Source organism: Podarcis vaucheri (assembly GCF_965113315.1).
Source record: "Podarcis vaucheri genome assembly, chromosome: 2".
Lineage (NCBI taxonomy): Eukaryota > Metazoa > Chordata > Lepidosauria > Squamata > Lacertidae > Podarcis > Podarcis vaucheri.
The window spans coordinates 89,576,047-89,597,837 of NC_138760.1; the positions used below are offsets into that span (position 1 = coordinate 89,576,047).

At 44.1% G+C, this 21,791-nt stretch overlaps 1 protein-coding gene across 1 annotated transcript in view; it reads right to left on the reverse strand.

Annotated features, from left to right (window-relative positions):
• Nucleotides 1-542: 542 nt before the first annotated feature.
• LOC309525329 (uncharacterized protein) overlaps nucleotides 543-21,791 on the reverse strand; it is a 76,095-nt gene continuing 54,846 nt past the window's right edge. The window contains exons 4-7 of the mRNA XM_082210902.1: nucleotides 14,094-14,188; nucleotides 7,595-7,725; nucleotides 2,042-2,148; nucleotides 543-575 (exon numbers count right to left, since the gene is read on the reverse strand). Of these exons, the coding sequence (XP_082067028.1) occupies nucleotides 553-575; nucleotides 2,042-2,148; nucleotides 7,595-7,725; nucleotides 14,094-14,150 (318 nt within the window). The 5' untranslated portion in view covers nucleotides 14,151-14,188 and the 3' untranslated portion in view covers nucleotides 543-552. The remainder of the gene's footprint in view (nucleotides 576-2,041; nucleotides 2,149-7,594; nucleotides 7,726-14,093; nucleotides 14,189-21,791) is intronic.

The following is a 21,791-nucleotide window of genomic DNA, read 5'->3' on the forward strand; positions in this document are numbered from 1 at the left end:
GCTCATCAACTTTTATAAATGGGTGGTGCTTGACCACCTAGTCAAATCAATATGAGACAAAACAAATGGTACGTGAGAGTTCTTCTGTCACATTGGGGCTGGTGAAATACAAGAGATAGTGTTGGGCTTAGATTTTGTCCTGTCCTAGTGTGAGACTGTAGGCTAGACTCTCCCACTCAGATTCAGTTCTTCGTTTGTAGAATGAAATGTGAATTAGTGCACCTTGGATGGTTGCTTCAAAAGATTATGATTATAGAATCCTTTGTACAACAGAAGTTCTATACACTGGCTTAAAAAGTTGCATGTGAAATAAAAATTGCTGGAAGAAGGGAATTAGCCCATCTTCAGTGTGGCTTCAAAACATGACCACAGAGCACTATGTGCACTGAACATGTTACTTAAATTGCACACTTTGACTTAAAAAGTTACATGAGAAGTAAAAGCTGCGGGAGGAAATGCCATAAAACAGGGTTGCTGCCCTTGATGAGGAAGCCCCTCCCATCACTGGGCAGGTGCTCAGGTGGTCATAAAAGACTCCATGGGGTGTTCCCTTCAGGCTAATGGAGGGCGGGTCGCTGTTAATAATGGTAATGGGAAATAAGTGGGAGTGATTCAAAGGACACCCTGTATAGACTGCCCACAGGACTGACGGTCTGAAAGCTCTCCTGTAATAAATGCACTTGACTTCTCCACTCACCTGTTTCCGGATTGTGTTATATTTAGCAGTATATTCCACTGCTGGCCTTTGCAAGCACACAGCTGCACACACCCAACCAGTGCTAATGGAAAGTTTGTATCCTGAGGCTCCGAGAGGGAATCCAAAGAGCAAACTGTCTCTTTTTTCCAAGGCCTGATTTCATAAACAAGCAACCAAGTAGGGTATGTCCATGCAGAATGGTTTCCACTGCCCTCAGTTGTCACCACAGGCAACAGTGTTCATGTCAACAAAGCAATAAAAGTTGGATTGATGGTTCTAGTGAAGAAAGGAGGCTGACAGGTGACCATAGAGCTTGCAGGCTCTGCAGTATGGATGCTCTTTAGCACCTCCTGCCATCTGAAGGACTATTGTATTTTAATATTTTGTTGGAAGCTGCCTGGAGTAGCTGGGGAAACCCAGCCAGATGGGCGGGGTATAAATATTATTATTATTATTATTATTATTATTATTATTATTATTATTATTACCCAATGACACATCAAGGGAGGCCAGCTATTTGGTGCCCATTTGGAGCATTTCCATATGAAGAAGGCCCCAGCCTCTGGGGCTGTAGGGCTCCCCACTGTTGCTATGGGGATGCCGAAGCAGGTTCCATGGTGTTGTTGCCTATTTTTAGGAACCCGGTTGCGTCCTCCAACTGTATATATATATTAGGAAGTACAATAAATATTTCAGAAAAGGATACCATATGCCTCCAATGCTCTCTCTCAGCCAGAAGAGGCCAAACCCTACATAGACTTGCCTCTGGACTTCTCACCACTTGGGGGAATGGGGAGCACTTGGCATTAACATTTAAGAGGTTCATAGTATGAAATGGCAAGGCAGACGCAGGTAACAAATGATGGAGGTGTGTGAGCTGAGCAGACTAGCACTGAGTTTGCACAGCAGGAGAGGACACAGCCAGCAAAAATATAATAATAATAACTGAAATAAAGAATGGTGATTTAAAAAAAAAGAATCTCACAAACTGGTATCGTGATAGAACAAGGTGAGTTTGTGCCAATATAGGAGTTGTAACAGAAGTGCAGCTTCTAGCAAGTGATGGCTATTTATTGTGGGGGATATCCTGGCTATGTAGGGGGAAAATGACTTTTCTTTTTGCAGACTTTGAGGAGGCAGTGTGATGCAGTGCACAATGCATGGTAGGGCAAATCACCCCTGACCACATGGTCCCTCCCCTTTAAAACTTCTCACGGTGGCTCTAACTGAATGGGAAGGTAGTTGCCTATAGGTTTCAGCCACACGGCAACCAGAGCATTCCCACACCCCCTTGTTTATGTGGATTTCTGAGTGGTTGCAGAAATGTGATAAGGCTCACCTCACCACATGTCCAGGCACTTACAGATGGCCGCATCCCCATGCGGTTAGGAGCTGCCATGTGGGACATTTCTAAGCAGCGAACATGCGGTAAGCAGACATCTGCTTTCACCCTAGGAAACAGGAAATAATGTGCATTAGTAATAACTCTGTCCCTGATCTTTGAGAGGCAGTTGTCAGGTTGCACTGCATGTGTGCGAGGGTTTGTGTGTGGATGTGCATATGATTGGACAGGTAAGACAGAGCAGGTGGACTCAATATGTATCCCTCATACAAGGGTAGCGTTAGGCTTGGGCCCATATTTCCCTAGACATAGATATAGTGACATTGGGGACATCACTATCTCTCAGCCTAAGTTCCCCCACAGGCTAAATGGGAATGGCCTTGTTCACAGGTTTCAAGATAGAATCATAGAATCATAGAATCATAGAGTTGGAAGAGACCACAAGGGCCATCGAGTCCAACCCCCTGCCAAGCAGGAAACACCATCAGAGCACTCCTGACATATGGTTGTCAAGCCTCTGCTTAAAGACCTCCAAAGTAGGAGACTCCACCACACTCCTTGGCAGCAAATTCCACTGTCGAACAGCTCTTACTGTCAGGAAGTTCTTCCTAATGTTTAGGTGGAATCTTCTTTCTTGTAGTTTGGATCCATTGCTCCGTGTCCGCTTCTCTGGAGCAGCAGAAAACAACCTTTCTCCCTCCTCTATGTGACATCCTTTTATATATTTGAACATGGCTATCATATCACCCCTTAACCTCCTCTTCTCCAGGCTAAACATGCCCAGCTCCCTTAGCCGTTCCTCATAAGGCATCGTTTCCAGGCCTTTGACCATTTTGGTTGCCCTCTTCTGGACACGTTCCAGTTTGTCAGTGTCCTTCTTGAATTGTGGTGCCCAGAACTGGACACAGTACTCCAGGTGTGGTCTGACCAGAGCAGAATACAGTGGCACTATTACTTCCCTTGATCTAGATGCTATACTCCTATTGATGCAGCCCAGAATTGCATTGGCTTTTTTTAGCTGCCGCGTCACACTGTTGGCTCATGTCAAGTTTGTGGTCAACCAAGACTCCTAGATCCTTTTCACATGTACTGCTCTCAAGCCAGGTGTCACCCATCTTGTATTTGTGCCTCTCATTTTTTTTGCCCAAGTGCAATACTTTACATTTCTCCCTGTTAAAATTCATCTTGTTTGTTTTTGCCCAGTTCTCTAATCTGTCAAGGTCGTTTTGAAGTGTGATCCTGTCCTCTGGGGTGTTAGCCACCCCTCCCAGTTTGGTGTCATCTGCAAATTTGATCAGGATGCCCTTGAGTCCATCATCCAAGTCGTTGATAAAGATGTTGAATAAGACCGGGCCCAAGACAGAACCCTGTGGCACCCCACTAGTCACTCTTCTCCAGGATGAAGAGGAACCATTGATGAGCACCCTTTGGGTTCGGTCAGTCAGCCAGTTACAAATCCACTGAGTGGTAGCATAGTCAAGACCACATTTTACCAGCTTCTTTACAAGAATATCATGGGGCACCTTGTCAAATGCCTTGCTGAAATCAAGGTAGGCTACATCCACTGCGTTCCCTTCATCTACCAGGCTTGTAATTCTGTCAAAAAACGAGATCAGGTTAGTCTGACATGACTTATTTTTCAGAAATCCATGCTGACTATTGGTGATCACAGCATTCCTTTCTAGGTGCTCACAGACTGTTTGCTTAATGATCTGCTCCAGAATCTTCCCTGGTATGGATGTCAGACTGACTGGGCGGTAATTATTTGGGTCCTCTCTTTTCCCCTTTTTGAAAATAGGGACAACATTTGCCCTCCTCCAGTCTGCCGGGACTTCGCCTGTTCTCCAGGAATTCTCAAAGATGACTGCCAGTGGTTCTGAGATCACATCTGCCAGTTCTTTTAATACTCTTGGATGCAGTTCATCTGGCCCTGGAGACTTGAATACATCTAAACTAGCCAAATATTCTTGTACTATCTCCTTAGTTATTCTGGGCTGTGTTTCCTTTGCTGAATCATTTGCTCCAAATTCTTCAGGTCGGGCATTGTTTTCTTTATCGGAGAAGACTGAGGCAAAGAAGGCATTGAGGAGTTCAGCCCTTTCTGTGTCCCCTGTTTGCATTTCACCATCTTCTCCTCTGAGTGACCCCACTGTTTCTTTGTTCTTCCTTTTGCTACGAACATACCCATAAAAGCCTTTTTTGTTGCTTTTAACCTCTCTAGCAAGCCTGAGTTCATTCTGTGCTTTAGCTTTTCTGACTTTGTGTCTACACGTGCTGGCTATTTGTTTGAATTCCTCTTTGGTGGTTTCCCCCCTTTTCCATTTTTTGTACACATCCTTTTTTAATCTTAATTCAGTTAAAAGTTCTTTAGATAGCCACCCTGGCTTCTTTAGGCACCTTCCATGTTTCCGTCTCATTGGTATTGCCTGACGTTGTGCTTTTAGTATCTCCCTCTTAACAAACTCCCAGCCATCATGAACTCCCTTTCCTTTTAGTATTGTTGTCCATGGGATCTCACCCAGCACTTCCCTAAGTTTTATGAAGTCGGCTTTCTTAAAGTCAAGAAATTTAGTCCTAGTATGCTTGGCTGCTACTTTCCGCTGTATAGTAAACTTCAGAAGAGCATGATCACTCGCGCCTAATGATCCTTCCACATCTACCCCACTAACCAGGTCATCAACATTGGTTAGGACCAGGTCTAAAATGGCTGTTCCTCTTGTTGCTTCTCCCACTTTCTGGACAATGAAGTTGTCTGCAAGGCCAGTGAGGAATCTGTTTGACCTTATGCTCTTGGCTGAGTTTGACGTCCAACAAATATCCGGGTAATTGAAGTCCCCCATTACTACTATCTCCCTTCCTTTTGCATGCTTGGCCATCTGTTCCAGGAAGGCATCATCTATGTCCTCCGTTTGGCTTGGGGATCTATAGTAAACTCCCACAATGAGGTCTCTGTTATTCTTCTCTCCCTTAATTTTGACCCAAATGCTCTCACTTTGGCTTTGAGGTTCTAAATCTTGGATCTCTTCACAGGTATACACACCCCTGACATATAACGCCATTCCTCCTCCTTTCTTGTCTGGTCTGTTTCTCTGAAATAGATTGTATCCCCCCATTATTACATTCCAATCGTGGGACTTATCCCACCAGTGATGCCTATTATGTCATATTTAGTTTGCTGTACCAAGAGCTCAAGCTCATCTTGTTTATTTCCCATGCTTTGCGCATTAGTGTACAGACATTGAAGTCCATTAATCATTCCCCCGTGTCTCTTATTTAAGGATTTTTTCCTCCCTCCACTAGGTCCGCGTGCTGTTTGCTCCACTTGGTCTATGACATTTGGATGATCATCTTCATTAATTGATAGACTCCTACCTTCAGGAGCACTGTCTCCCTCCCCCACATTAGTCAGTTTAAAGCCCTCCTGATGAGGTTTCTGAGATTTTTGGCAAAAACATTTCTCCCAAACGTTGTGAGGTGCAGCCCATCACTTGCCAGAAGTCCATCTTCAAGAAACTGCAGTCCGTGATCTAAGAATCCAAACCGTTCCTGTTTACACCATTTGTGAAGCCAGCTGTTCACTTCCACTATTTTCCCCTCTCTCCCTGGGCCACGTCGTTCAACTGGGAGGACAGACGAGATGACAATTTGTGCATTTAGTTGCTTCAATTTCCTGCCGAGAGCCTCGTAGTCTCTTTTGATCTTCTGGAGGCTATTGCTTGCAGTGTCATTGAGTTAAGAAAAGATGAATGAGTTAAGAAAACATAGGCCACCTGAGTGTTAGGGATAAGACTGGCTTTACTATAGGAATCAATAAATGAATATCTGAACAAAGTAGCTGTCTCGCCCAGTCCTAGAAGATGCTGGGGACTGAACCTAGGACCTCCTGCTTGCAAAGCTGATGCTCTACCACTGAAGCTAAACATAACCTTTAGCTTCCTAGCTACCAACATTGTGATTTAGTACTGATCGCCACCCCAACCCTCCATGGATTGGACACCTATATTGCTCCTGATCTTGCTATGGGCCTGCTGATGGGCATCCTCTGTAACAGGGGTTTGGTGGAGGAGGTCAGTCTCTCAAGCAGGCAATGAAGGAGCAAGGAATGCATTCGGGATAAGTACCAAGCAGCCCATGTTTGAAAGGCCACGTTGTTTTACAACTAAAGATGTTGCAGGCTGGTGGCTTCTCAGTGGAGTTGCTCTCCATCTTGTAGATGACTCAGTCCCAGCACCTATGAGGCTTCAAGGTAAAGAACACTGTGTACCAAGGTTTCTGGAGAAGGCCTGGCTTAATGATATTCCCTCTGGTCGGCCTTGTTTTGGAGATCAGGGGTTCTAAATGGCTCTTGGACATTTTGGCTGGAGTAGAACACATCAGTGGGTGGAAAGGGCAGGATGGAAGGCTTGTTGTTTAACTGTGGTGCTGCTCAAGTTGTACACTACTTGCTGTCTACTTCATACCAAGAACAGTTAGTATTAGCACCTATTTGTGGAGGAGCAGCCATCTAAGCCTGTTGACACAAAGCTAACAAAGAGACTTACGGAACCATAAAGACTAACAAATCTGATTTTTGCCTAAACTTTTGTGGACTGCAGTCCAATTCATCTGAAGTATGACGTGGACTCTAGTCCACGAAAGCTTCTGACATGATAAAGAGAGCCAGCCGTTTTTGAAAAATATGAAGAACGCAACCTCGATACTGTTCCGTTTCCACTGGTTCCCTACTTGTTCCTGTTCAATTTCACGATGTTAGTGTTTGCTGACCTTTAAAGTCCTAAGTGGCAAAGTCTTCTGAAATATATCCCCTCCCATACAAGACGGTCCATGGGCTCAGATCAACTGCAGAAGCTTTGCTCTGTTTTTCCCTGTCAGTTGAAGTGGGGCAAACAGGCACCAGAGGCAAGGGCTCTTCAGTTGTAGCCCCTACACTATGGAATGTCTTCCTTTAAAAGGCCCATCTGGTCTCATCACTGCTTGCCTTTCAGCAGACACTGGGACTCCGAGTGCGTTAATCAATTTGGTCTTCAGCCACTCCTTTATGGCTTTATACTTGTTGTAGTTTGGGGTGTTTTAATTATTTGTAGTTTCTTCTTTAAGGAGCCTGCACTGTTTTGTCGTTAGTCACTATGAGAGAGTTTTTGACCAAAAAGCAGGATTTCGTTTTAATATGTGAAATCAACAAAAGCAGTGTTTTTGTGTGTGATGGAACTCACTGGTATGAGATAACATCACCTCTTTTTTTTGCTGACTATGGCAGCCATTTTGTGCTGGTACTCACAACACTTTTAGCAAGATATGAGTACCAGCACCTCATTTTGAATCTCATATATATCCACCTGCCCCTTCATCACCACCAATAAAAGAATCAGAGTAATCCATTAGAATTGTAATGAAGAAAGTGTCTTCACAGAACTATATTCCCACCCCACACCCTCACACACCTGAGGCTGTGAAAATGTGTAAAAAAAGGCTTTGATCCTACAAGCCATGAGCAGGCCAGAGGCCCCTTCTTCTTCCCTCAGCTGTTCCCCCTGCCCCGCCCCCTCACCACTTACCAAAGGCTGCTTCTGAAAGTCAGGACAGCATTTGATCTAGCAGAAGAGGCTGAAGATAGAGCCAGGGTCCGGGTCTCACACTCAGTGTCAGTGGAAGTGCATTCCTCTCGCACAAGTGCTCCACTGGATCCCTGACACAGAAATATTCTTTCTTGAATAAAACCCTAGGGGAGAATCGTTCAGTTTTGCTTACCTGCCACATCTATACTGTATATCCTTTGCTAAATACAGGCCTTGTCCTACAAGCATGCCTATATCCCTTTTCTTGCTTGTGATCCACCATTTCCTGTGCAACATATGAGTGCTCTAGAAGGGATTGAGCTCAATTAGAGTTTTCCAATTTAATTAAAGCATGGCTAGAAAGGAAGAGTTTGAGTGCACTCTTGATTCTTCCTTTGAAGTGTAATCAGCTGACTTCATAAGATGTCAGATGATTGACACGGATGTGGCCCCACCCATTTGTCAAAAAAGTCCCTTTAGGGTGAGCCAGTTCCCCACCCTTGCATTACATGGTAACGACATGAGGGAAGTTACAACCTCCTGGTAGCAGCAGAAACTAGCTGAACCACTATGGAATGAGAGGCAGTGACGACATAACTACAGAGAGACTTGACTGAAACTTGGCAGGTTGGACAGAATGTATCTTGGGAAGTGGTGCTAGCTTTTTCTGAAGTGGGGAATTGCAGAAATATCTTTGGAAAACTCTGGACAAAGGGATCCTCAGGTGTCTTCAACTTCTGATTCTGTTATGGCACAGACAATATTTTCAAGGCAAAGCAACATGCATGAGAAAGTGGAGCCATTCATCTGTTTTGGAAGGACTATAGAACGGGCACAACTGCAGGCCTGAGAAAACTAGGAAGGTGGTGCGATTGAGAAGGGCCTTTGACGAGGTTAGACAAGGAAATCCCAGCCTTGCCAGGGAAACCAGATCCAGATGGTTCCTTACACCTTTCCCAAGAAACCCTGACATTTCCAGCTTGTTGATCAGCCCTCCTGAGCCCTCCCTCTCCTGCGCTCCAGTAACAACCAGCTTTAAACATATTTCCACACAGCTGGAGGGAAACCCCAGCTGCAGTCATGAAAAATAACAAATAATAAAAGCGGCTGTGAGCAGCAGTGAGGCTGGCAGGAAACATTCCCAGTAGCACCTGCTTCCTGAGTGCGACGTTTATTTGATCCCCTGGCACCATCTGGGCCATGCCCCACTCTTTGTTTTCGTTAAGAGTTTAGAAAAACAGTTCAGCTTTGACTAATTGCTCTTTAAGGTTTTTTGGACTCACCCTTTTTCCTCCCCTCCAACTTCCTCTCCCACTCTCCCACTCAGTTACCCTCCTGCAAGGCTCCCCTCCACCCTCTCTCCTCCTTCCCACCTCAGCCCAAACCTCCCAGCGCCAGGAAGAAATGGGTCTATGAACATATTTTCAAGGACAATTCCTTCGCCCAGCCTCCTGATGCTGGATCTTACTCAAACAACTGAGCCACCTGGAATTATCTTGTCTGGAAAGAACTTCTGGCATGGTGTGCCTGGATCCCTCCTGTCCTTGCCTTATTGTCTTAAAGATTAGCTGTCTTTCGACGTCAAGATCATTGGGGTGGTCATTATCCAGCGGGAGTCCTTGTGAAGTGAAAGTCACGTCAAGGAATGCACAAAGAGGTGACTATGCTCAGACTGAACATCCATTAAGAGTTCCCCCAGAAGATCTGTGAGCAGAAAATGAAAAACCTGCCAAAAGTTTGACTCTGTATATTTCCTATGTGTTTTGGTTCAGAAAATAATGGTGTGTCTTACTGGGGTTGGTACTGTACATCTACATGGAGTTTCTACCTGGGTAGCCTTAAACCAACATTACCTTTCCTCTCATAACATCACTGGCGTGTTAGGTTATGGATACAGTGGTACCTCGGGTTAAGAACTTAATTTGTTCTGGAGGTCCGTTCTTAACCTGAAACAGTTCTTAACCTGAGGTACCACTTTAGCTAATGGGGCCTCCCGCTGCTGCCGCACGTTTTCTCTTCTCATCCTGAAGCAAAGTTCTTAACCCGAGGTACTATTTCTGGGTTAGTGGAGTCTGTAACCTGAAGAGTCTGTAACCTGAAGAGTCTGTAACCCGAGGTACCACTGTACGTCTAAATATACAGTCCTGCCCACAGCTATCCCTGGGTGGGCTCGAACCACCAACCTTCAGGTTAACAGCCAGATGCACTGACCCATTGCACCACTGAATAAGAGAAACCATGTGCCTTGAAATAGTGGCTTCCAAGGTGATAGCAGCAGCTGCTTCTCTGGACTTGTTATGTTCCTTCACCTGATGGGTTTAGCAGGGTTAACTACTAGGACAAAGAAACAGAGGGTTTCCAATTCCTTGATGACGCTGATAGTAGAAAATGCAATTGCAGTATCCCTTCCCTGATTGTCCCACTGGGCCCTTCTTGTAGATGAAGAGTAAGTAAACTGTTGCCTATTTCTAGTCATTCAATTGTTTTTTCTCTTAATAAAAATCGCAGATGAACTTGTAGCTTTTCTAGCCACCATTGGACTACAGCAACAATGCAGTCTGGCTTCAAAACTCCATAGACATTTTACTATTAGCTCTCAAGATCTTAGCAATTTCTTTCAAGTTTTCTATTTCCAATTTTCCGGTCGTGAGAATTTTGCTCTGCTGATGGAGCCATTGGCTCCACTTCCTTGTTCATTCCTAACAAACTCTTCCTGCTCTATGATGGCAGGCGCTCTCTGGCATGCACAGGCTCTTGGGGAAACTGGGATTTCCTTTCCTGAAAGCAGAGTTCTGCTTTTGTCATAGGATGTCTGGCTAACTAATTATCATTAGGCTATGTACCATGATAGGCCTTTAAGAAAGGTGAATAAATAAAGTCGGGATCAGGAATACCAGGATATTCATGAAAATACCTACAGTATAAGTTGGATTCCAGACTTTGTCATGCTTAGAACAGACTCTAAGCATGACTTAAGGCTGCAGTCCTAACCATGAGCTCATCCACACCATACATTTAAAACACATGGCTTCCCCCAATGAATCCTGGGAGCTTAGTTTTCCACTCAGAGTTATAATTTCTGGCCTGCTGAACAAACAACAGTGGATGTGATCTATGTCTACTCAGAAGTAAGTCCTGCTGAATTCAGTGGGGTTTACTTCTTGGTAAATGAGGTTAGGATTGCAGTCTGGAGGCAGCCTTGTGTTGGCAACACCATTGCCACAGTCTTGAGGACAAAATTGGGGCTACCGAAGTAAAAGAGAATGGAACTACGAAAGCCCCTTTACTCAGAAAAGCTTTTCAGCACATATGGATAATTTACTCTTTGCATACATAGCATGGTACAGTTACAGTTCATCCAGGAGAATGGAGTGTATACGAAGCGCCAGGATCCTGCTACTTCTCTGCCATTTTTAGAACCTTTTTCTTTGCTGCATGATCCCAGCCAATAAAGGATCCTGGTCCATGAGGAAACCCAGCCAATAAGGGACCACACAGTGAACATGACGGCATCTCAGTGCCGCTTATCCCATCAGAGATAACAAACCCCTCCCATTGCATAATCTAGAGATAACAAACCCCTCCCATTGCCTTTCCTCTGAAATGTGGAGGGAAGTGCAGTTTGTTAAGGGACATGAGAGTTTTTAGGAGACTCCTATTCCCCTCACAGAACTACGATCAATCCCTCTTTCCAGGGAACTCTGGGAATTGTGAGCCTGGAAGAGAGGCAAATGAAGAGTTAAGGATTGGTACTCCATAGCAAGAGTCCTCAGAGAGTCCAGTAAGGTGAGGGACATTTTAACTTCAGGGAAAGTGGATAGCATTTTAATCCACTTTATTCATTTATTTTGCTCCATTGAGAAATTTGGTGGTTTTCTGTAAACTTCGCACGCAGTATGTTTTTCTTAAAACTCCATATTCTAGCAAACTTTAGTCCTCGTTTCCAAAACTTATTGTGGGCTTTCTTATTTTAATGTCCTCATACCTGGATGCTGCCCTGAGGGGCTCCAGGGACAGCTCAGAAAGTTTGACGGCTGATTGATAAAGGGCATCCTTTTAGAAATAATCTCCCCTTTATATGGTGGTAGAAAGTTGTTTTGTTTTGTTTTTAATAAAAGGTAGACTGAGCAAAGGGGTACACAAAGTTGTGACCAGATCTCTCTTCCCCTGGAAGAACTGGGCCCAGGATGGCTGCCGCAGTGTGTTTGTAGATTTATTGGGACTTTTTGAAATAAGAAAGCTGAGATTTCCTGAACAGGATATTCTGCATCCATTATCCACTTCAATGCAATGTGTGCTGTGATCCTCCTTGAATCCCAGAGTACGCAGAGTGACCTACCGTATTTTTCGCTCTATAGGGCGCACCTGACCATAGGGCGCACCTAGTTTTCAGAGGGGGAAATCAAGGGGAAAAATATGATTTCCCCCTCCCCAGCTCTGGGAGCAGCGGACAGGCTGCACGCAGCCTGTGTGCTTCTCCCAGACCTTTTCCCTGCTTTTGCGGGAGGTGGGGGATTTCCCCCATCTCCCACAAAAGCCCACAGGAGGGAGAAGGGACTGACTTGGCCAGTCAGTCCCTTCTCCCTCCTTGGGGAAAAGCCCCCAAGAGCGGCGCACTCTTTAAAGGCTGTGTGGCTCCTGTGGGCTTTTCTACGAGGAGGGAGAAGGGACTGACGTGGCCAGTCAGTCCCTTCTCCCTCCTGGGGAAAAGCCCACAAGAGCCGCACCGAGCTTGTGTGCGGCTCTTGGGGGCTTTTCCCGCCTGCCTCCCCCTGCATTCGCTCCATAGGACGCACACACATTTTCCCTTGCTTTTTAGGAGGGAAAAAGTGCGTCCTATAGAGAGAGAAATACGGTACATCTCCTAGAAAGCGTAACTGCAATGGGATTCCACCCACAGAAGACATTTCCCACACTGAAACATTCAGCCTTTCCCACTCCTTATCCCAAACAGCGAGTGAGTTAGTCACTCCTTGAGCTGCCAGGTCAGCAGAAGGACTCAAGCAAAGCCAGAAGCATTCCAGGCATGCTGCAGGAAGAGCGACTCGGGTTTCCACTGCTTAGGAATGCTGCTGCGGCCCAGCCAGCTTTGGCTTTTGTACCGCTAACTTCCTGAAGTGCCGATGCACACTTCCTGCTTCGCTTCCTGCCTCTCTTTCTCTCCCCCGCCCTTCGGTCCCCCCTCCCACATCATTCTCCTCTCTGCAGCCAAGCCTGGAGTTTTACTGGAAGCACTAATTGTTCTCTGAAATGTTCAGCACCAGAGCCAACATTTTCAACTTGCAGCTGTTGTGAGCTCCCAGTCTCCTCCTAAAGAAACGCTTGCGAGTATCTCAGTGCAAGAGGAGAGCATTCTTTAAAAACCCCGAATGCATCCATCCACGCATCCATGCAACCTATTAGACGACAACAACACAGAAATCAAAACTATGCAATGGTTTGCGGAACGCTAGGCTTCCTATCTGGCTGGAAGCCGTATCTTCTGGTCCGGAGATACATCCTCAACTATAAAGGTTTAAGAGTTTCCATGAAAATTCATGTGCATTTGTATGTGCATTTCTCCTAATACATACATTTTTGCAAGCATTTCCCACTAAATGCATTATTGTGTGTCATTTTCACCAATGTAAGTATTCTTATGCCCACCTTTCCACTAATATGTGCTATTTTTTGTACATTTTTTTAATTAGAAAACTGAATCACAAAATTTGAAAAAGTGTGATCTTTGAAGGATAGCTACGCTTTGGTTTGTGCGCTGGTTTGGGAAGTACAGTGTGTACATAACCATACATAACATCGCCTTTCTGAATTGTGCCTCCATCACTGCTAACACAGTCCTTCTTGTCACCACCTATTTCACAGCTAGCATTCCTGCCATTTTGTCAAAGCACACATGTGCATAAAGAGACAAACTTTTTGCCCTTATTATGAATGATTGAAAGCTCAGGTGATTCTTTTGACCAGGTACTGACATGGCTGGCAGTAAGAGAAGGGGATTTTGTGGAAGAATGAGTAAGATTTAAGGGCATCAGCATTCTAAACATTTCGGGGGAAGAGAAGGCATAAGTTTCCATCTTCATCGGTCACCAAAAAGTTTTGCTTAAGAGATTGCAAGGGAAATGGCCACCTGCCTTCATACACCAGGCAGAAGAGCACTGCTCAAAAACAGTCTTTTTCAGACTTCCTGGTGTGCAGATGGAACACATAGAGGGGGAGCACTGTTGTGCCCACTAGCCCTTGCCCCAATCTCTGAACATCTGCTGCCTCTGCCCCGACCTCCACGCATTCAGCTGAAGGTCTGAAAGGGGCTTCTGCGTGTACAGCCATAGGCATCTTTGTGTCATTGGGAACACTGATTGTGCATAATGGCCTCTTTCAGACCTCTGATTCAATACAGAGGGGGCAGCTGAGCCCTGCTGAATCAGGTCAAAGGCCCATCGTAGTGCAACATAGTTCCTTTTCTTACCTAGAGGCCTGTAGGGACCCCACAACCAAGTACCTGTGATTTCCAGCAACTGGTCTCCAACAGCAATTCCTTGTTCATGTTGGTGGCCATCACTAGGGATAGAGGGAAAAAACCCAGAATCCTTTCTCCTAAGTATCATGTCAGAGGAAATGAAAAGAACGGTCAGACCAATAATTATGTATGTGACTACAGCAGCAAGGTTGTTAATTGCCAAAAATTGGAAAAGCAATTGGAAAAGCAGCGTCCCAACTAAAACAGACTGCCTATCTAGAATGATGGAATACTTCCGTATTGCCGAATTAACAGGGAGTATAAGAGGAGATATGGTACAAAAAGTGAATAAGGAGTGGGCTATCTTTAAGGAATACATCAAAATCTATGTGGAAAAAGTAGAACATTTGACAGATATTGAGTGAATCCAGAAAATGATTAGAGTGAAAGGAGAGTAAAGTTAAGATAGAAGAAGAGATTAATGAAAAGTGTTTAAGCTAACTGGAAAAATAAAGTAGCGTAACAAGAACGGCTGGAAGTCAAGTCACTTGGTGGGTGTCCGTGTGGGGTAGGTGTGTAGGTATGTTGATATGTAGAGTATAGGTAGGTATTATATACAGTAATGTAGGTATGTTTTATGCTATGAAAATAAGGTAGTGTGTTGTGTATATGTATTGTGTAAATGCAAATGTATGTGTTTTATATGTTAATTTTTTTAAAAAAACCAATCCTGTAAATAAATCAATACAGAAAAATAAAAATCTAAAACCTGAAGGCAGTCCTCTTTGTGAAGTTTTTTTTTAATGTTTAATGGATGGGTGTAAATAAGAAAATGATTACTACAGTTGTACCTTGGATATCAACTGCCTTGGATCCCGAACAAATCGGCTCCTGAACGAGCGAAACCTGGAAGTGAGTGTTCTGGTTTTCAAACGTTCTTTTGGAAGCTGAATGTCCAGTGGGACTTCCGCGGCTTGCGATTTGCTGGAGGAGCTTTGGTTTCCGAACATCTTGGAAGTCAAACGGACTTCCGGAATGGATTCTGTTCAACTTCCAAGGTACGACTGCATTGTTATTGTGGAATAGGACATCCCTATTTTCATCAGAGGAATGTTGGAAGGTATGCGAATGTATCTGATTTGTAGTTCTGGGCCCAATAGTTGAACTAAAATGCAGCTATCCTTCAAAATCCTGAATTTTGTAATGTAGTTGCAAAATGGAGAACAAAAACTGAATACAAAAATGTGTATTAGGGGGACGTGTGCACAAGTGAGGGGAGAAAGAGAGAGACTCTGTTTGCCATCAGGGGCTGGTTGGTTTCACCTGTGCCTGAGGAATCTTCAGAAGGGAATTGCTGCCACAGGCAGTATGTGCATTTTAATGAGCTGGATACAGTGAAAGATTATGAGTCACCAGGGTGGGGGTGGGGTGGAGAGTGTGTGTATGAACTTACCAGTGCTTAGTTTATTTTTTGGTTGCTATTCTGTTAATGCTGTTAATACTGTTTTTTATAGATTATACGTGCTGTATTGATTTGCTAATCATTATTGTATGACTTTTGCTTTAATTGTGATATTCAGCTTGGATTTGATCTGAATTATGTTCTCTCGTGTTATTGTTATTTATTGTTTGTAAGCTACTTTGGGAGTCATTTGAATGAAAAGTGGCACAGAAGTATAATAAACCAAATGAAAATCAAATCACCATTTTAGGAAAAATCGGGTACTTGGAAACAGCACTGTAGAGCAGTCATTACGCACACAGGACACACATTCATTTCAGGTTTCTCCTAGAATCATAGAATTGTAGAGTTGGAAGGGATCCTGAGAGTTATCTAGTCCAACCCCCTGCATGCAGGAATCTCAAAGCATCCCTCACAGATGGCCATTCCAACCTCTGCTTAAAAACCTCTAACAAAGGAGAGTCCATCACTTCCTGAGGGAGTACATTCCACTGTCAAACAGCTCTTACTGCCAGAAAGTTATTCCTTTCTGGTAACTTGAAGCCATTGGTCTGGAGCAGCAAAAACAAGCTTCCTCCATCTTCCGTTCCACTGCTGAACGGCTCTTACTGTCTCATCTTATTTTATTTCCTTAGTTTATCTTCATGCTTGTTGATCTTTAATGATAGTTAACAGAAGCGTTCTTGGTTTTTTTTTTGTAATGAGTCAGGGTACAAATATCTATCAAACAAGCAAATAAGTAAACAAACTAAGCCACACAACCATCGCCTTTGATCAAATTGGTGGAGCTCTCCCTTATGTCCTATCTCAGAAAAGATTAGGCTGGCTGCCAGAAGTATAGATGGCATTTCCTCCATATATACTTGAGAACATTTTGGTATGACTGACACGCCTGTGATGACTAAGGGCAGCAGCATCCTGAAGTTCTCTGGTGCCTGTGGATACTGCCTGATTCCCTCTTGTCATGTTACAGCAGAAGCGGGGAAATAAGATTGATGGGTGATTCATAATTCTCCTTTGTTTCTTTCCGGTGTGCAAAACAACCCTGATATCCACACTTGTGCCTTATAAATCCCTTGACTTGTAAGCCTTCTCTAAACCCAGCCTGGGGTGCATGGAGGTCACTTTCTCTCCCTCATACAATTTGCTGCTCATCTATATATCCTCTGCACCATGGGCAATACCAGCTATAGTTCCTCATTCATGGTTTTCACTCAAGCCTACAGCTGGACTGCTCAGGGTGGCATCTGGGTTACTATGGAGGCCTCTGAGGATGGAAGGATCCACGTTTGTAAAGTATTGATATGGACAGTATGAGAACGTATTCATCACCAGTTTTTATTTATTTATTTATTTTATTTCATAAAATTTACACACACCTTGGTGGTGTTGTTTTATAAAGACCCTCAAAGGGGTTTACAAAGAGATAAAACAATAAAAATGTGGAAAAAATTGTGTTAGAGAACTTAACAATTAAAACTAAGATATATAATGCCACAAATACACTTTAAAAAAACTCCAAATAGATAAATTAACACCATAAAGCAAATGCCAATGTCCCACATTAATAGAAGGACAAATAAAAACAGAATATTCAAAGAATAATAACTCCAATAAACAGTATTGTTAATCCATCCCGAGAAAAAAGATGGCAAACTAAAAACTGTTACCACTGTAAAGATGACTTAACTGCTGAAAACTGCTAAAAAGACGGGTGAGGGGGAGACAAGGAGAAAAGAAATTAGGATGTTCTGCATCTTCTTGGGGGGGGGGACCTTCTTCAAGATACATTCTTAGGACCAAGGAAGGAAGGGGTGGGGCAAAGGAAATTTCTAGGCATGGGATGAGTGGAAGTGTGCACTTTTAGATGTTTTATTTGTTGTTTATGACTACTTTCATTGTGTTTTAATGTATCTATGTGAGTTTCTTGCCTACTTGTTTGGTTGAAAGTCGCTTTGGGTTGCCCTGGGCAAGATAAAGCGACTGGCAAACCTAATAAATAAATCTAGAGGCCATCATATTTGACTACTCCTGTCCTAGTACATCAAATCCACTTTAAAAGAGACAATGGATGTACTTTTGTAAAGCAATAAAATCTTTAAAAAAAAAGCAGCCAACTTTTTGCAGTGAAGAAAGTGATAAGGGAATTCACTGAGAAGTGTGGGGTGAAGGGTTAAAGGGAAGAAGTATAAACCCCCCTCAAGCAAATCAGGATGAATGTAAAGTGAATGCTCATTGTCCTGCAAACAAACAAGAACCAGTGCTCTGTAAAGACTGGAGAGTTTAAATCCCATGTAAGCTTTGAGCAAGCGAATCAGGATAAATGCTCAATATGCAGGCTGTCTGGAGGAGTCTCTGGAAGAAAGGCTTCCTTCTGCTTTACACCAGCCCCAGCTCAAATCCTAAAGCAGCATCAATCACCAAAATTACACCAGTATCCCCACCCTCAGGCCCGTTCCAGACAGGTTCAGAGCTTCCCATTGCTTCTCTTTGCCCACATTCAGAAATGCCTCTTAACCTTCTCCCATTTTTATTTTCCAGTCACACCTTGGCAGGTTAAGTTGAGCTACATTATCAGCTGGCATTGACTGTCTGTAAATTAGTAAGTTGTTTTTTGTTTTGTAAAAAAACCTTTAAGGGTTTTTCTTTTGTACAACAATTGTATAGAACAAAACAGGGTCCCATAATGAGCAAAAGGGACATTTATGTGTAATAACTAGAAAACATAGCAAGAGATAACAAAGGGGTTATAAATGATGACACATCAAAGGACTAAGCATAATTGTAGCAACTTTTGATGTGTTCTTAATAAAAGGAAAGAGACCTTGCCGATCGGAAGGTCGGTGGTTTGAATCTGTGCGACGGGGTGAGTTCCCATTGCCCTGTCCCAGCTCCTGCCAACCTAGCAGTTCAAAAGCACACCCATACAAGTAGATAAATAGGTACTGCTGTGACAGGAAGGTAAATGGTGTTTCCATGCGCTCTGGTTTCCGTCATGGTGTTCCGTTGCACCAGAAGTGGTTTAGTCATGATGGTCACATGACCCGGAAATCTGTCTGTGGACAAACACCGGCTCCCTCGGCCTGAAAGCGAGATGAGCGCTGCAACCCCATAGTCACCTTTGACTGGACTTAACCGTCCAAGGGTCCTTTATCTTTTACCTTAATAAAAGGAAAATTAGCATTAGTAGAGTGGGAATGATTAAAATCTCTATGGATATTTGTGTTTCCAATCTGCAAAATCTATTTGGGATCGAAAGGAAACAAATCTCCTAAGAAATTGTTGCTGTATGTGTATAGGCACACACATACACAGAGAGAGCTATACACAGAGCATCTAGGAGACAGGAACACTGAAGAATCTCTCAGGAGAGGACATTCCACAAAGCCAGAGCTAGCCAGTAAGTGCAACTTCACCTTCCAAAGTGACATTTTAACCTTCCAAAACCTGGCTTCTCTAAGCAGGGCTCTCAATGATCTTTAAAAGGCTCATACTGGAGAAGATTTTCTTAAGATATGTGAGCCCTGATAGGAAGGCCATGTGTCCTACTTTACAGAGGATGGTCCTCTATTACAAGGCACCTGGTTTAAAGTCTGTGTTTTACTCTTAGCACTTGTTTAGAAATGGAATCTCATGGGCCTCACTTGGTTCAGTGTAGACTGCAGTGGCGTAGCGTGGATTGTCAGCACCCGGGGCAAGGCAAGTAATTTGCGCCCCCTAAGCCGTGGATTTGCGCCCCCAACCCATGGATTTGCACCCCCTAACCCTAACCCCCAGATGTTGCGCCCGGTGCGGCCGGCCCCCCCTGCACCCCCCACGCTACGCCACTGGTAGACCGTATTACAGCCCTCTGTATGAAGAGCTATCCAGTCCAAGTCCAGCTTGAAGAGAAAGAACCCTAAGAAGGGAGAGTAGGAGAGGCCCTGAGGTTGCTCACCCACAGTGAGTACCTGGGCAGCAGACTGAGCAGGCACTCAAGTCACCTGATCACAGTCTTCTGCACTCTGCACTATGATGAAATATGTTACACTTCTGTTTTCATTTTTATATATTTTATTTATGTTGATATCACAGTAATCCAACTGATGTACTGTATAAGGGAAAAGGTGGTCCTTCAGGTAACCTGGCCCTAGACCATCTGGGGTTTCGTAGTGGTTTGATTCTCCCTCAGAGGTGCACTCCATTGTCTGTTGAGATAGATGGATGGCTTCACCGTTAGCTTGTTGCCTAAAGGAGTCAATAAACTAGGCAGAGAGACAAAACTTCAAGCTTCATTCTTGGTCAAGAATGATATGCCGCCAACCTCAAAGTTCAGGAAGAAGACTCTCAACACACTCACCTTACAAGCTTTTACAACTATTCAGTAAGCAAATGTAACTCTTTGAACACCACAGTTTTCCACATGGCACTTTTTTACCGACAGCACTCTTTCTTTGCAGACGGCACTCGCCTTTTGCACATTGCGCCCTAGACTTTCCACCTTGTGGTAACTTTGATTTACTTGCTGTACTATGATCACTGCTTTTCATTACAACACTAACAGACATACCTTAGTTCAGGAATGTACTGGCAGTCACTGCAGAACTTTCAGTCCCACTGTAACATGCTGATACGGAGTTACTCAGCTAGGCAGCAGCATCCTGCACTAGCAGCAATTTCCAAGCCAATCTCAAGGGTACCACCACATAGTTAGTCCAGTGCAGGTGTTAAATGATTATGGGTGAGCAGATTTTTAAATCTCAGGCAAAGTAAGCAATGAAACTTTCATAGACTGTTTCTGAAATAACATGCATTGCCTTCTCTGGTGAGACCGGCCATTTGTTCCTGAGTTAAAAACCAGCAACCTCTGACGTGTAAGAAAATGTAACAAGGAAACCATGTGTGTGTGTGTGTGTGTGTGTGTGTGTGTGTAGACCAAACTGCAATGTGCAATAAACGGTGAAGAGACCTACATGGCCCTAACTGAGTTTTTTCTTCTTCTAATCTTCTCTCCCCTCCAATCATAATGCCACTGTTATTATTTTCTGATTCAGTGCTTGATTCTCACAAGTGTAACAGATGCTGACAGTGGAGTAATGGAATGGTGGCATGTTTGCCTCGGCAGACTTCACCGGATTTAATATGTCTGCAGAGGCTGAAATGAACTGAAGGTGACTTGAGGGGAAAGTGGGAAGAAGCAGCTGCATGAGGAATGGCAATGAAGGTGTTTCAGTTCAGCATCCAAAGTACAAAAAGGGCAAAACAACTGGGATTTCAGTTACAGGAACAGGCCTTCCCTTTGCAACCACTGTGCTCCTTGAGGGGATAAAATTGTTGTTGGCACCCATCTGTCTCAAGAGACAATGGAGTGTGCCTCGGGGGGTGAAGCCAAAGCACTGCGTTAGCAGCACCAAAGTGACCTCTCTGGGGTGCAAACCTGAGCAGTGTGTATGGTGGTCCTGGGCTGCCCAGATGACAAGACCCCCATCTCGGCTTTGCTGGTGTGGTCCAAAAGAAAGCAGAGCAATAGTTTTGGTACCAGCATGGCTGCAAGAGTTGCTGGAAGGAGGCCTACAAGGCACCAGTCAACCATCTCAAGGACTCCACTCCAGATCTGGGTAGGGTTTCAATAAACTAACTAACTAACTAACTAACTAACTAACTAACTAACTAGAACAATACTACTACTACCAGCCCTGAGTGCTCACTGGAAGGACAGATCCTGAAGCTGAGGCTCCAATACTTTGGCCACCTCATGAGAAGAGAAGACTCCCTGGAAAAGACCCTGATGTTGGGAAAGATGGAGGGCACAAGGAGAAGGGGACGACAGAGGACAAGATGGTTGGACAGTGTTCTCGAAGCTACCAGCATGAGTTTGACCAAACTGTGTAAGGAAGTGGAAGACAGGAGTGCCTGGCGTGCTCTGGTCCATGGGGTCACAAAGAGTCGGACACGACTAAACAACACTACTGATACTAATAACACATCCCCTTCAGCAAGTGACAATGTCAACAGGATTGCAATCATTCATTCTGAGCTGAAAGTTTGGCTCCCAAACAACTCCCCAGGGCTTTCACTTCAGTGTCATTCTAGAACTCATAGACTAACCTTCTCGTTTTCCCATCGAAATAATTTTAGATGGTGATTAAAATATAATAAGCCAAATTTTGATCGGGAGAACAAAATAAAGAAAGCCAGTAATAAAATTCAGCAAAGGTGAAAACATGCATGTGCCCAGTGCACAAATGAAAACGAATGTCGGATCAGAAATGTCAACTGGGAGGGGAGTTGCTACTGAG